The sequence below is a fragment of the Onychostoma macrolepis genome, chromosome 02, assembly GCF_012432095.1.
Source record: "Onychostoma macrolepis isolate SWU-2019 chromosome 02, ASM1243209v1, whole genome shotgun sequence".
NCBI lineage: Eukaryota > Metazoa > Chordata > Actinopteri > Cypriniformes > Cyprinidae > Onychostoma > Onychostoma macrolepis.
Genome location: NC_081156.1, coordinates 19671218 through 19687527, shown reverse-complemented (window position 1 = coordinate 19687527; position 16310 = coordinate 19671218). Strand labels below are relative to the sequence as shown.

The 16310-nt window shown below is 39.0% G+C and overlaps 2 protein-coding genes across 10 annotated transcripts in view; one reads left to right on the top strand and one right to left on the bottom strand.

Annotated features, from left to right (window-relative positions):
- Positions 1 to 3163, top strand: part of ctnnd2b (catenin (cadherin-associated protein), delta 2b) — an 87901-nt gene extending 84738 nt beyond the window's left edge. For 8 of the 9 annotated variants that reach the window (XM_058754106.1, XM_058754093.1, XM_058754087.1 and 5 more), the window contains one exon: positions 792 to 3163. In XM_058754106.1, coding sequence (XP_058610089.1) covers positions 792 to 1037 — 246 coding nt within the window. In that variant the 3' untranslated portion in view covers positions 1038 to 3163. The remainder of the gene's footprint in view (positions 1 to 791) is intronic. The other variant, XR_009267352.1, reaches the window with a different exon arrangement.
- Positions 3164 to 4314: 1151 nt separating this feature from the next.
- On the bottom strand, positions 4315 to 16181 carry ankrd33bb (ankyrin repeat domain 33Bb). Its single transcript, XM_058745231.1, has 4 exons — positions 13811 to 16181; positions 7734 to 7863; positions 5826 to 5966; positions 4315 to 5693 (listed from the first exon to the last, which is right to left on the bottom strand). The coding sequence occupies exons 1-4, from the start codon at positions 14258 to 14260 to the stop codon at positions 4873 to 4875; spliced, it is 1542 nt and encodes a 513-aa protein (XP_058601214.1). The 5' UTR covers positions 14261 to 16181; the 3' UTR covers positions 4315 to 4872.
- Positions 16182 to 16310: the final 129 nt, after the last annotated feature.

Here is a 16310-nt window from a genome sequence, read left to right as displayed (position 1 = left end):
TATAAATTATGCATAATTACATGCAAGTAACCTTAATCCTAACCCTAACCATATAGTAAGTACATGTAGTTAATTAATATTACTCAGTACCTAAATGTATATTTACACTGTAACAAGGACACCTTAAAATAAAGTGTAACCAAATATATCTGTATATCATTATTACATCTTTACATTACATTATTACATTTCTATAACTTATTGTATTTTGATTGTCAGTTGTTATAAAGGATACGTACCTTTAAGCAGGTTCCTGAGGTATTTAAAAATATTTTCTTTTTTCTTTTTCTTTTTTTTCTTTCAGATATTTTAAGTTTAAAATACAAGGTTATCAATGGTTAAATAAAAAAATGACCATTAAGCCAATTAATCGGTTTCTTTTTACAAAGAAAACTACAATTGTCTGGATAAAACTTGTAGAAGTATATATTTGCTATTTATTAAGTATAATTTTTACACCAAGTAGATGTTGTATTAAATTAGTGAATTATATTAATCATAGTATAAAATAATCCAGTATATTATGAGTTAAAATGAACACATTTCTGGTTTGGTGTGGATGAAGTACTTGAGTCTTTTTGATGGCTCTGTGGGGGAACCTAGGCCGAAAAACGCTGGGAAACACTGGTTTAGAAGTACCTTTTATATAACATACATTCATTGCCTTTTAACTTTATTACACGGAAAGTGCTTGATTTGAATTGTAAATTAGATTCTTAGTTTCTGAACTACCACATAACACATTTTGTCACTTCCCAAAGCAGCCCTTACGCTCTCATTGTTTTCGTCAGGTCTCCGCTCAAGGCAACCCTCCAGAGGCCTACCCTCCCTTCCAGACTCCCCCAGGAGCCAACTTTGAGGAGCCGTACTATGAGGACCAAGCGCATAAACGCCCCCCACCCGCCGCTGATGGCACCATGCACCTGGGACTGAAGTCCACGGGGAACTACGTGGACTTTTACTCGGCATCCCGCCCGTACAGTGAACTCAACTACGAGACGAGCCACTACCCTGCCTCGCCGGACTCCTGGGTGTAGAGGCACAGAGGCAGGCTGGAGGCTGGCCTACGGACACCATTACACAGAGACCAGCCCAGCATGTGCATGAACACTAGTAGACATCTCACACACGTAAACCTTCAGTTCGGTTCACTGCTCGCACCACAGTGGGCTGCCACTCGGCCGATGAGCAAGGTTAGGAAAGTGCTGGAAGAGAGAGGATTTAGGAAGGAAGCTCATGCGTTTTACAGAAAGGACCACTTGAACTTTGGTGTTTTTGCAAAGCGGTGGAGGGAATCGACATGTAAACGGGAAAGCGGAAGATATGTGGCGCAGAGATGGGACAGTTACGTGAAGCACAAGAAAACGACATTCGACACAAGCTAAGGAAGTAGTTTTCACACATTTTTTTTACATTTCTTTATGTTAAACCATGCTTTTTATGGAGTGCTCCGTTACACTCTTAGCCTTTCTATCTTTTTTTGGTTTCTTTTTTATTATTTGCCTGTTTTTGTACCTCCTTTTTAACTTCTTAAGTCTGGTGTAAAGTACTTGTTGTATATTACAGATGTAGATACAAGGTGCATTGTGTATATTACGCAAAGACTACTGTGTCCTCCCATGTGGCTCAATATATCATTTTATTTTCCTGTATTTTAAAAAAAAAGAGAAAAAAAAGAGGAAAATACACTCACTGAACTCCAGCATCCTGTTTGATTGGTAAGAAATGCAGCAGAAAGCATATAATTCAGAAGTGTCGTTTGCTCTAATGTGCCCCCCCCCTTTTTTCTATGCGAGGAAAGAAACTACTTTTAAGTGACGACAGAGCATCACTGCCTGGACAGAGTTTACCACCAATAGCAAGAACATTTTCAGGCCTATCTGTCAGTTTTTTTTCTCTTTTTTCCCCAACTGTACTGACATGAAGACTGGTCATTCCACAAGCCATTGAGAGATCTGTGCTTAGTTATGTGCCAAATGTGGTAATCCCTGACCCAAGGGGTGCTATAGAGCTGCTGTTGAAGTTACGTTTAACGACAAGTCATTGGTTCTGTCAATGCCCGTTTGTAAATGCTTTTTTTAAAAACAATGTTTCGACAGCATTCACACTGTAACGAGAAAAGGAGGGACATGGTCTTTGACAGCTACTTCCCCTCCAAAGATGTACAATTAGTTGACGCTGTGTTGTAAAATAGACATTTGCAAAATCTGCTTTTTTCTTCCAGAAAATCAGTGGTTCTTAAGCTCATCGTAGACAGATCTGTCAATAGAGTATGGATATATATTATATAAATACAAAATATATATACTTTTTATGTGCAGATGTGGATGTCACCTAATGCAGAAACATTGCAAGTAAAAAATGCTAGTTAAAAAAAAGCATAGGGTTTTGTTCACCTTAATTTCTAATCCAGATGTTGACCTCCTATTGTCATGTTGTTTGCTGTGTAAAACAGGCGAGACCAGGGCTCAGTGAGGGCTGATATGATGAAGCTTCTAATATTGACTTGGAAAGGTGCTAAAACAATCCTCATACACCTTTTGGCCTATATTGCTACCTTTTATTAATGCGTTTTGAATGTGTTTCATGTCCTTAGTAAAATGGATGCCACTAAAATGAATAGCTTTGATTCCTGCACAACCTGTGCTCTAGAAGGAGAGCTGTGCATATAGACACACCTCTTGATTTTTAATTTTTTTTTTCTCTTAGGTAATTGCCTATACCTTATCTCAGGTCATCTTATTGCAGGAGAAGATGGGTCAACATTCCTCTATTGATTGAACGGAGAACAAAGACTGACAATACCCTATCATTTTTGTAATTTTCAAACATTAAGCATCAAGTCTGTCAGATTTCAGGAAGGTATGAAGCAAGCCCTGGTCTTCCCTTCATGTCATTTTACACTTAGAGGTATTTGTCAGATACAAGGATTCAGGATGATCCCCAAACTCGCATATCTTCAGCACCATTGATAGTGAACGTCTGAGAACAAGCAAAATATCTGTGAAAAAGTAGACATATCAGACAACCTGTATTGAAGATGTAAGTAAAACTTTTTTTCTGTTGCTAGACAAAGTGTTTGAGAGAATTGTGAACCTTTTTAATGCCGGGTTGCAACTGCTATATAAACTAATGGAGAATCACTGTTTTGTGATTTATTTTGTCCCGTGTCTGAGTCATTTCTTTGGGTGAATCTGACATTGGTACACATTTTACTGCCAGATTTGGTTTCAAATATAGGCTATATAGCCTATTCACATTATATATCCACGTAGATTTAAAAAAGATGATTTTTTAAAACACTTTTAACAGCACTGATGTATTTTGTGTCTATTTTAGTCAACTGCATTTATTGTGTTCCAGACATCAGCACTAACACACTAAAAGATTTTTGGTTACCTTGTACTGATGTGAGTTTTCAATTCATTGTATTTTTGATAGAATTCTAGATAGCTATAGAGGTCAGGCAGGCAAGCTGCGAGCTGTTAGGATTTCATCACGACTGTTTCATTACTATTTTCCCCACAGAGAGATATTTTGACATTGACAGGCTATGTGCTTCTCACTTGATCCTGAGAACCAGTCTGCAAAAGAAAAAAGTGAGGCAGGCGCTAAACGACAACCCGTGCCTCTAAAACACCAGACCCTTCACATCCATTCATTTCAATCTCATCAATGCTAATACATAAGAGAGTATTAATCCCTATACACTCGGCTTGAAGCATAGAAATGTGGTGATGGTGTGATGTGAATGTTGATTTTTATTGCTAATGTAAGCGTGTCGTTAGATACGGATACTGAAAGATGCATTTTGAGAGCGGAAATGGCCACATGTCTGGATTGTGTGTTTTTGGAACATGAGCCTTATCGCAAGTGACTAGATGTAATACTGACCCCTACTGGAAGTTTACTACCCATTTCACTGCATTGCTGGTGCAGGTGCACCCCTTACAAACTTCTTTGTTATTAAAGGATTTCAACACTATCATTTGACATCTTTATGACTGACATAAATGCCTTAACTACCCAACGAGCAGATTTCAAATCAACTGTTTTAGACGATGTATCTCAGACGTCTAGTAGCCTGTATTTACTTCTTAGCAATACATTTGAGTTGTTTCATTAGGTAATCTAATTCATCACCCACTTTGAACATGAGTAAACTGCTTGGTTCAGACTCAGAGCGCCTTTTTGCGCATGCGCGCCACATTTGTTTGAAACGCGTAAAAAATCGTAAGAGCGGGAACTCTTAAATTTAAGTGTGAAGACAAAACAGTATGTTATGATGCTTGATACTGCAAACAGGTAATTTTTTGCATTGGTTAAAAGCGCAAATATTACCGCATATTTTTATTCTAGTTATTTACCTATGGCAGCAATGAATCAGAAGTCACTTTTACAGGGAATAGCTTCTGTGCGAATATCTTAGAAAGTCAACAAAACTAAGGAATGTTTTGTAATGCAGACTCCTGGATTAATAACCTTCAAAGAGATAAATAGAGAAGAGAAAATGTCCAGGCCAAATAGTATTTCATTGTTATGAAGGTACTTCATTGTTTTGTTTAATATGTTTTAGCAGCTTTTTTTATATAACACTCCTTTTGAGAGCAATATAAAAAATAGAAATTAGTATGCATAAACTTTCAAGTATGACTTGGCTTAAGATAATGAACCAAAAAATCTACACATTACAAATATGTTAGCTGTTTCTATAAATTAGAATCATTACGCCTTAATGTATCAGTAAGAGCAAATGTTATCAAATTTAGTCCATACCAGTCTAAAAGAGTAGTGTACAATGAGTATTCCTGACCCTCACATGTCTTCACAGTGGAAGACATTCTTAAAAACACTAAGGCATCAAAAGCCACATCACTTTTTCCTCCCAACAGGCAGTCTCAACCTATCCATGCGTTCAGCTTTCTTCTTCTCCTCCTTCAGAGCTTTGTACTTCCATTTAGGGATCTGTAGGTGCGATACGTCTTTTGAAGTCCTGCGTGGCGGCCGCTCCGGGATGAATGTGGGAGAAGCTGCTTTGCACAGCATGACTTTAGGAACCACCATCCCAGGACGCACGCTGCTCCTGCGCATCATGTGAAGCGGCAGGAGGCTGCTTCTCCTCAGGGCCATGGTGGAGGCCATTGCGACACTTTGCAGTAACTGTGGCTGCAGACTGGCACGCCGCTCCTGCTTCTTCGGTACCAGCAGCACCCTGGAGTTCTGGAAGAGCCGCTTGTAGTTGATGAGGCGCTCAGGCCCGAGGTTCTTCAGCTTAGCCAAGCGCTGTTTACGGAGGATGTCCTGGACAGCAGGGCGACGTTTGCCAACACACGGAGGGCTGCCCGGACACACAGTGTGGCAGGCGGTGGCTATGAACGGGCTGGCCAGCGCTGTGGTCATGCGCACCATGTAGTCCATGGCGCCTTCGTCCACAGGGTTGGTCTTCATGCTGATGGTAAACAAATTACAGACGCACTCTGAGAACTTCCTCCAGCAGGACTTGGGCTCCTTTGGACGAGCTTCCAGTTCGCTTAGCATAGGCCACTCCATGTGGTAAGAGTCACAGAACTGTTCGGCACACGGCTGCTCCATCAGTCGGGCCATCAGTCTGGCGGTCTCGTAGCGGCCCGTGAACAGAGCCCATTCCCGTGGAGTCAGCTTACGGCCAAAGTCCCTTGCTTCAATGTCTCCTCCTGCATAGCGAAAAACATCAGACAATGAGGGGAAAATGAATGCCCACATGAAGGAACAAAATGGATTATTTCGTATGCATGAACTAAATTAGGAACCCATATGAATTTTTCAGCTGATGATAGATACTGTACCTATCATCATGAGAGACCGTACGCATTCGGCTCGACCCTGCATGGCTGCTTTCATCATCGCAGTGAAGCCATGGCAGTTCCTGCGCTCAGTGTCAAGCCCGGGAAAGTAGTTCAGCAGGTAGTTGGTAATCATACTGTGACCTATAATTCAAAAGGACAGAATACATTTACAATAATGCATTTGGCAGACACTTATACAAAGCAACATCTTGGCTATGTTTACTGTCATTTAATTGTGACCCAATTCCAATTTTTCAATTCCGTCATTAAAACTGCAACAATTTGGTACATCTCTGCGGTTTAATGATCTCATGTTATTCTTTGAGCATGCGCGATATTTTAGAAGGTATGGCAAGTGTAAACACGTGAATCAGATATAGGTCACAATTGAAAGAACGTGTAAATGGACGGTCTAAAAAAATCTGATATAGGCCTAGGCAACAAATCAAGACCTGCAGTGTAAACGAGGCCCATGAGTTCCTTGAAAATCAAATCATGATCTCCATGCTCCACTGTTTGAGCTTCTGAAACAGATGCAATATAAACAGTGTGCAAGCATGCAAAAGTTAATGCCACAATGCTAAGGGTTGTTAGGGCACTTTTATGAAGCTTTTTTTAGTGTCTTTCATTCTTTTCTTTTTTTTTTCTTCTGCTGGGCTTCTCCAATCATTTAGTCCCTTTCTTACAAATGACTGCAAGCTTGCATTCATATCTGCCTCCTGTCTGAATCAAGACCTCATCTTAATTTTTTTGGATATATGCCCCAATACCGAAGAGAAGATTTGTTGCTACTTTTGTTTCATCATGACTTTAACCCCAAGTATGATAAAGGATAATATTTACATTTACATTTAATCATTTAGCAGACGCTTTTATCCAAAGCGACGTACAATATGAGAACAATAGAAGCAATCAGACCATCAAGAGTGCAGCAGTATACAAGTGCCATGACAAGTCTCAGTTAGCCCAGCACAGAACAGGTAGCTAGGGATTTTTTTTTTTTTTTTAAATAGATAGACCAGGTTAGTGTTAGTATTAGTTGGTCAGGTGCTGGCGAAAAAGATGCGTCTTTAGATGTTTTTTGAAAATGGCTAAAGATTCAGCTGTTTGAATTGAGATCGGGAGGTCATTCCACCAGCTGGGCACAGTCCAGGAAAAGGTCCGTGAGAGGGATTTGGTACCTCTTTGGGATGTCACCACAAGGCGTCGTTCACTTGCAGAACGCAAGCTTCTGGAGGGTGCATAAGTTTGAACTAGTGAGTTTAGATATATTGGTGCAGTGCTAGTTGTCGTCTTGTAGGCAAGCATCAGTACCTTGAATTTGATGCGAGCGGCTATTGGTAGCCAGTGTAACCTGATGAAGAGAGGGGTAACTTGAGCTTTCTTTGGTTCATTAAAGACCACTCTGGCTGCTGCATTCTGGATCAGTTGCAGAGGCTTGATAGTACATGTGGGAAGGCCCGCCAAGAGAGCATTACAATAGTCCAGTCTGGAGAGAACAAGAGCTTGGACGAAGAGTTGTGCGGCATGCTCCGACAGGAAGGGTCTAATCTTCCTAATGTTGTATAAGGTGAATCTGCAGGAACGGGCCGTTGTAGAAATATGGTCTGTGAAGCTTAACTGATCATCGATCACAACTCCAAGGTTCCTGGCCGTCCTGGAAGGAGTTATTGTTGATGAACCCAGCTGTATGGAGAAGTTGTGGTGAAGTGATGGATTGGTTGAGACCACGAATAGTTCTGTCTTGGCAAGGTTGAGCTGAAGGTCATGGTCTTTCATCCAGTTAGAAATGTCACTCAAACAGGCTGCAATGCGAGCAGCTGTAATATATTGGCTCTTGTTTCATAGAACAGCCAAATGAAGGCCCAGGTGGATCTACTGGGAGTTGATGATTGTAATTTCCCTTACCTGCTTGTGCAGCAGTCATGAGAGCCGTATTCCCTTCGTTATCCTGCCAGTTCACGTCCACATATGGACACTGCGAGAGTGCAATGACCACATCCACGTAGCCCTGGTAACACGCCACTATCAGACCCGTCTGTAAGTGGTGGAGAGGAAAAATATGAGTAATCTCAACAGTCATTTTCCTGAATGTCCATCATTACTACTAAAGAAAGTGTTTAACGTGCAAACTGCAGAGACATTGAAGCGGTGAACCCTACTATGTAGCAGTTCATTTAAGGGCAGGGATTGTTGGAGGATGAGTTTCCACATCTATCTCTGGAGGGACTCTGAGGGTAGGAAAGGTTGAGTGGTCTTATTTATGAGGTCGATGAGCTCATGATCTTCAGAGTAAACGCAGAAGCATATTTAGACTGGTAAGTGGAGCCTATAGTTAGATCAGTCAATATTTCTGCAAAGACACTACTGCATATTTCTATGGGTATTACCGATGAAGTGAGAAATTCTAATTAAAACATTTCCATAAAACACATTTTAAAATAAAATGTATAGGCTATGCAAAAAGCATAGTGTGCAACAGTGCCTCCCCGTGTTTTCAGCAGTGTTTGGTTCTGAAAGTATTTTTGGTAACACTTCAGGGAAAAATTCTCACTATTAACTAGTTGCTTATTAGCATGCCTGTTACTAGCATATTTGCTGCTTTTTAGTGTTTATAAAACACATATTAATGCCACCTTCTGCATGACCATATTTTAGATCTCTGAATCCTACTCCATACCTAAATTTAACAACTACCTTACTATTAATAAGCGGGAGTTTGAATAGAGTCATAGTTAATAGTTAGTTAATAGTGACAATTGGTCTCCAAACTAAAGTGACTGTATTTTCCCCATAGGGGTTTTAAAGGGTAATTGTTTAAAAGTTATAAGATTATTGCAAAATATGCATATAGCGACTGAGTCAGTTACACCATTCGCAGTGCTTCATGGGAGTAGGCATACAGAGCTCATTTGGTTATTGATTTGCTTCTTTTAGTTTCCTGATCGTTAGAGATTTGTGGGCACGATCATGGATTATGTAGTTTTCACCAGGAATTCCACTGCTGAACACAGTAATTAAAATATATATATATATATATATATATATATATATATATATATGTTGAAATATTGTGGGCCGATGGCTTCAACAAAAGCATATAACTTCAATTAAACAACCTTGTAGCTCCCAGTAGGTCTGTGTTTAAAGTTTTTAATGTTATTGTTAAAAGTCAATCCCCCTTTGGAGAAAATGAATGGGATTTTTACTTCTGGGGCCTGTACCATTAAGCCGGATTAGTTGGCTAGCCAAGTAAATTACAGTTTAGTTTGCACCAATCCTGGGTTTTAGGTACCATGAAAGTGACTTGGCTTTTAGCTGCGTTCATTGCCATAGTAACTTACACTCCACGGCTAACCTGCTCCGGGGCAGGTTATGTTCTGAGTTAGAGATCTCAAACTGAAATTGGACCAATCAGATGTGAGCAAAGTGACATGTCTGACACAAAAAAAGTCACTCCCCAAGTGTCTCTTGCTCCAAATTAAAGGTCACTAGTACTAAAAACTGAGTTATTTTATATGATTTATATAATGATTTATATTATTATTAATCCATTACACACAATTTTAGTTTAACAGTTATTTTAAATCATTTATTTTAAATGAATGTATACAGATCGTATATATTATAAATAAGCTGTAGAATCAATAGATAATGCTTTAAAAATGACTGTGACCTTACATGTTCGAGTCTCTATCGCTGAATATTTCCAACTATATAAACTAACTTAAGTTTCACTTGTGACTGCCCTTATAAAGCAAGATCATTTATTTGTCCTCTTTCATGAACAAGTACTTTTTTCATTGTAATTGCATTTAAATTGATCATATTCTTCAATCTCTTAACCTTTAGCAAAGGCTCGTGATTGGCTGTTTGCCAGTGATGTCACACGTTCATGTGCACATGCTCCACAAACTCAGGATCAAAGCCTGAGTTGACACAGAAAGTTGATGATCAGCATCATGGTACCAACAAAGCCGGATTGGAGTGGTTTGGTTTTGTCAGCTTGAAACTAATCCTGTAACGCTGAATTAGTTCATCTACCATCATGGTACAGGCCCCTGGAACACCACTGTTACCAATATTTGTAAATAGCCAAGCAACATGACAATTCCACCATGTCGGCTGTTTGGATTAAAATCGTATTTGTAAAACATACTTTATTACCAGTAGAGAAATAAATAATTTCATCAAATGTACCACATAATACACAATTTTGGAGGCAGTGATTGTTTCTAGCAGGTTTCCTGAACACTCCCCTCTTCTTCCATTGGTTGGACATGTGATAGCCCCTTCTTTAAGCTCATGCCATTGGTTAAACCAATGTACTTTGTGTATGTGTGTCACTCAAACAAACAATGTTTTGAAAGCACCACAGAGCCAGTGTTTACGTTTCAAGTAAATCTGTTAATGACTTATAGTTTTTATTACATAGTAAGAATGTATTTTAACATTTGAAAATGTCATTTAGACTCTAAACAAGTTACTTTATCTAAATACAGTAAAATGAAAGATAAAGTATTTTTTGCAATGTCTACAGTGATTCTCACTTCCAGTCCTGGGGGCCCCCTGCTCTGCACATTTTGCATCTCTCCCTTATTTACCACACCTGATTGAGATCATCAGCTCATTAGGAGAGAGATCCATGAACTGAACTAACAAGCTGATGATCTCAATCAGGTGTGTTAAGTAAGGGAGACATGCAAAATGTGCAGAGCAGGGGGCCCCCAGGACTGGAATTGAGAACCTCTAACAATCAAGCGTAACTAACTGTACAGCTGAAAACTCATAGACAAATGCAGTGCAACACGGAGAGACCCGCTATCTGAGTGTAGTACCACATAAAAAAAATCACAAAGCAATTCAGCAAATCTAAAAAGCACAGATGAGAGAGGGTTACGAGGAAATAAAAACAAATGTATGAGGTCAGAGCCATTACTTGAGTAGTACAGAGCAGTTCGGTTTTCTTGTGTGTCTCCAGATTGTGAGTGATTATAGAGCACTACAGGCAGATGGTAAGCCCCATAAAGACTATTAGCTAAGATTTAGTATGGAGTTCCCTCTGGGCTCAGAGCGCTTGTCTGCTGGCATTTATGGTTCTTAACTCCAGAATATCAAGAAACTGAATATGATTATAGCTATAATGCAATCGATGTGCAGCTAAGGGAAAAAAAACTAGTTTTTAACACGATTTAGGACGCATTGTCTGTCTCTATTAGTCACCAAGGCTCCCTTGCAAATATTGTTTTTTGATTTTATTTTTTAAATATATATAGATCAGTTTTAAAGGTTATTGCAGGCCAGTACAATATGAGATGGTGGTGGATCCCAGTGACACTTCATAGGGATCATATCAGATTACACAACAGTCTTACAGGGAAGGGAAATGTCACACTGTCGTAAGGTGATTGTAAAGGAAAGCCTCTCTAACCTCCTAAAGCTCCCCCTCCCGGGACCAACAGGAGCTCAACAGTGAGGGTGAATACAAACTTCAAGGTGAAATCTAAAAATTTAAGCTACCGGATGTGCATCCCCAACAGACAGCAGGATTCCTCAACCAAAAACCTTCAGTTTTTCTGTTTTAATTATCAGCGCTGCAAACAGGTTGATCATTCCCGAGACTGATAAACAGGATCATTAAATATAAGCGCTTAATGGTGCTGTTTAACTGTGCAGCACATATAATTTCCCCTGTGCTAATGGCTGTAGAATAAGATTTGTATTAAACAAATGATCAGGGCTTGGAGACATTCACATGCAAATGGGTCGTAGAATCTTAAAGGACGACTACATGGCTTTTCCTGTCACAGAGTCTTCTGCTTTGGGGAAAACAAGCGTTTTTCTGTCTCTGTGTGAGTAACCGTTTGTTTCCGTGCATGTGTTGTTTCTGTTTGCGTTCAGAACATTGAGTTTTCAAACCGCACCGTCTGAGTTAAGAGTGAGTCACAGACCAAGCCTTCAGTCCTAGATAGAGATAGATAGAATTCAACAACGATGAATAGTTAAATGAGATGTTTATTAACAAATTCAATGGTTGTACCAGGCGGCAAAGCACGGCAAACTATCTTTTTCAATACCGACATGGTCTCAGTGACTGCGGAGGCACAAAGGATGGGGGCAATAGGTGATGCTTCATTTATTATAGCTCTATTTTCAGCAAGACAGACCCGTTTAGCAGTAGTCAATGCAATTTCAGTTCAAATGATTCATTCAGGAAGGAAGTCATCTCAATTCTGGCATATAATTTAGCATGACAATGGGTGGTGGATTCAAATTTAGGCTTTATGGCCTACAGCCAGACTCCTTTGAGTGGAATTACGGTTACATTATAAGTTCTGCGCTTAATGGACAAATTAGGGTTTCTCTCCTCATATGACATGCAGAAGAAATCCCTGTCTAGGCAGTATTTTGTCATCTTCGAGAGCCTTTTAAAAGCTCAGGCATGATTACGATCTGCATCTCGGACTGCGGTCCAAACTCCCATCTGTTCCAGGGCTTAGCTGGCTGGAGATCAGCTGGAGATCAACACAACTGGACATCAAGTCAAAACAAAGATTTGACTTAGAAATCTATTCAATCTTTTGTGAATATATATAATCCCATTTAGCCCTAGAGCAGTGTTATTTTAGCTGTATTTTATAGTATTTATTAATATCTTGAATTAACTTTTATTTTTATAGTTTCAGATTGCATCTTCACTTTAGTTTTAGTAATTTGTGCTTTGTCTTATTTTTGTTTTATTATATTTAGCTTTAATTAATATAATATATTTATATATATTTCATAAATTCTATGAAGTTTTTAAATTGAATTGTTTTTAATCTCAAGATTACATTATTTAGAGAAAACACTTTATTTTCTATTAATATTCTGTATTCATTTATCAATCATATTTTATCTCTGAACTTTTCCACAGACCCCTTAGCACCACCTTGCAGGCCCCTGGACAGTAGTTTGTAAACTCCTGGACTTAATGACCATTCCATTTGCATATATTGACTATGTGGTGGGTGTCATGTCAATGAAAACATCACTACGATCTAATATTTATAGACTCAACACAATTCCATCATGCGTCAAGGCGGCACGTCATCCAAGCCAGATTTCTTTCCTTATAGACTGTGCTTTTAATGTCATATTTATGTACGGATGAAAGTCTCCGCCTCACTTCAGCGCAATGTCGATATTTATGGAGGAAGGAGACAGCTTCAGCGCATGAGCTCATTCCCTGAGGAGCACTGCGTGGATCGTGCATGCTTAAAGACTCTTTGATATGATAATAGCCTTGCATAAACATGACACTGTTATCACCCACATTGTCATAATTGTAAGCTTCTCGGAGCTAAAGGGAGTGAAAGGCTTTTTGCCAGTCAAGAATGTACTCTTTAAACACAAGGTTCGATTGAATGGATTCTGGAAATTAATATGTTCATTGTTCCAATATTCAGAAAACTCAAAGCAATCTTAAAGACAGAGATTTTCCCACACTGCATGAGTACATTCCTGCAGTTGAATTCTTATGACTGATTATGTTTCAACCTGTGGTGCCAAACCAAAGACCAACTCACTAGATATTTTTACCTTTTAAGACCACTTAAATATATTCAGAGCTGTCTTTGAGCCTTGATATGCACTGGTGTTTAAACCTGTCTTTACTCTTGCAAATAAAAGATAACAAAATTAATGATCAATACAATATTTAAAGCTTATTTCGTTAAAATACTCTTATCTCAACCTAATATGCAGAGAACTTAAATAAGCCATTTGTAGCTGTTTCAACACTGAGGCACTTTTAAAACATTGCTCTGTTTTTGAGAATCCTGATTTAACAGCATTGATTCAACCAATGGTATGAGTTTGGGGGCGGGACTTTCTGTTTGTCCGACTTATGGCGGGTTTTGGGAAACCTGTTTGAAAATAATCATTTTTACATTTAAGTTTGGTGGAGCAGAAAATATACATTTCACAACCATAGCAAAACTTACTCTGTTATTTTTGTCCATCTCTCGCACCTCCTCCTCCGTCACACCTTGTCTTATCATGATTTTGACGATGATAGCATTGTTAGAGCAGCACGCTTTAAAGAAGCTGATTGGCTCGGGGCTCTCAGGATCCTGATATTTTTCAAAGTTGAGTGAATCATCAGGTGGGTAGAAGGAATCATCTGATGTAATGCTCTTGGTATCTGGTAGTTCTGAAAAATCCAACTCCTCGAATTCTTGATAGACGTCATCGTCGTCGTCATCCTCATCATAAAGATGGTGGTCTTCATCATCTGCATAATAAGAGTCCTCTGTCGGCTCCACAAAAGTGGAGCTCTGTATGGAGGACTCCTCATTGTTCCAGCCTCTCGCTTGGTTGTGGCCGGTGCCGTGTTGGTGATCTTTAACCAGAAGTACACCTCCTGCAACACCATTCTCAGTTATTAGCACCATTTAACTATCCAACAGGTGGAACAGAAAAGCAAAAATTGTGTCGGATCCAGAATGAGACTGTCACATAGTGAATGGTAATCCTAAAAACCAGTTATCGATGCAAGTAATAGTATGAAGCGAGGAAAACCACTGGAACCAGAAGTTAAAGATCTCTTAGAGGCACCTTTTAGATATCATATCTTCTGCTCTTCAAGAACCGGTTGCACTTTAGTCCAGCCTTGGTTTCTGATTATCATATACATACCGAAGATTCGTTTTTTTAACCTAAACCATCCCATTTTTTCTTCACTTGACTTGCTCTGTGATCCAATCTGTCTCTTGTTAGAGAATTCGCCAATAGTTCAAAGTGAAGATGAAGGACCTCCATCGGAAAATGCTCTGACTGGCATGGGCACTGTTTCGAGAGAAGGCTCCTAATCCCCTTAGTCTCTTTCAGTCTCTTTCTGTCTCTCTCTCTCTCTCAACTCCTCCCTCCCCTTTCACAGTTACATGTGCTGAACAGTAATCTTACTGTCAGAGGAATCAATGCAGTATATTTCCCAACTGATGCACCATAAATTTTCATCCAAGAATGAGCATAGCAGCACTCAACACAGCTGATGCCTGTTTGTCCATTGAGGACTTTTGTATCAGAGTTTTACTGCCGTGTACCACTATTACTCTTATCGCTTTTATTTTTAGCCGACTTTGATACTCACATGCACATCTAGAGTGACTTTCCACACTTTGATAGCCTGTATTTGACCATGATCCACTGCTGGCTCCACAAGCCACTGGATTAGTGGAAGGTTAATTGGATGCAGCAGAAATAACATGCTGCTGTGGATAAGCTGTTCTCTCGTTTGTGTTCCCAAAAAACGATAACAAACATACCTACACAGACTGTCACTTTCAATGTTTTTGGCCGCGCTAAGACTGCTGCTTTCTAACTACAGTCCATGGATTATGTGGCTTTGGGATGATGTATAAAAGGCATGTTTTGTACTGATATTTCTGGACACAGAACATCAGAAACAGCACATCCTAGAGGCCGTTTTTTGTAAACTATCCAAGAAAAACGATCCACTAGCTTAACATGGCCACTTTAATATCTTCACAAAAGGCCACAGGATCTCACATTTTCTAGTAAATATGAGAAATTAGATAAAGGTAATACAGCAATTAATACAGCCAATTATAGTTCAGGATATCTGCTATCAACTTAGAAGAAAGTATCAACAAATGTGACTTCTCCAAACAAGTGGCATGGTGACAACTTGCTCTACATTAGGGATAAACTGTCAAGAGATGAGTTGAATCATTGAGCATGGAAATAATTTACATTTCAAATAAAAAATTATGTTAGGATTATTTATACATTATATTATTATATATTATTTTGTGCTTTTGTCATTTCAGTTTTAGTCTTAGTAATTTTAGTACTTAAACATTTTATTTCTGTTAGTTGCCAAGGCAACATTTCTAATTACTTCCTTTATCTAACATTTATATTTTAATGAAATGGTTTTAGTTAACAACACTATTGTGGCCTACTAAAGGCAGGTCATTGTGTAGCTCAGACATGACACATCTATTACACAACTGTACACTGTGAGAGATTATGTGACTAACCCACAATAAACATTAAGGCTGAAGGTCATGAACTTTGAGCATCCCGATTGTATACTGGTCACTCAAATGCTTGTGTTTACAAAAACATTTACTTTTATTTTACTGTGTAAAAAGAAATTTGGAAGGAATACAAATGAACTGTACATCTTGCCAACAACATATATGATAAGAAATTCAGCTAACAAAATGTCAATGCCCACATCAAACAAATTAGTGTGATATGTGTTTCTTCATGAAACCTCAGGTAATCCAAGATGTTCGTTTCGGTCGTCAGATCAAACTTTGAGAACTTTAGCATTACATCACTTGTTCACTCTCTGTAGTGAACGAGTGCCAACATCACAGTAATCCACAAGTAATCCAGTCCTCAATTAACATCTTGTGAAGTGAAAAGCTGTGTTTGTCCATCATTAAAGGGTTTTAATTTTAAACGATTGCT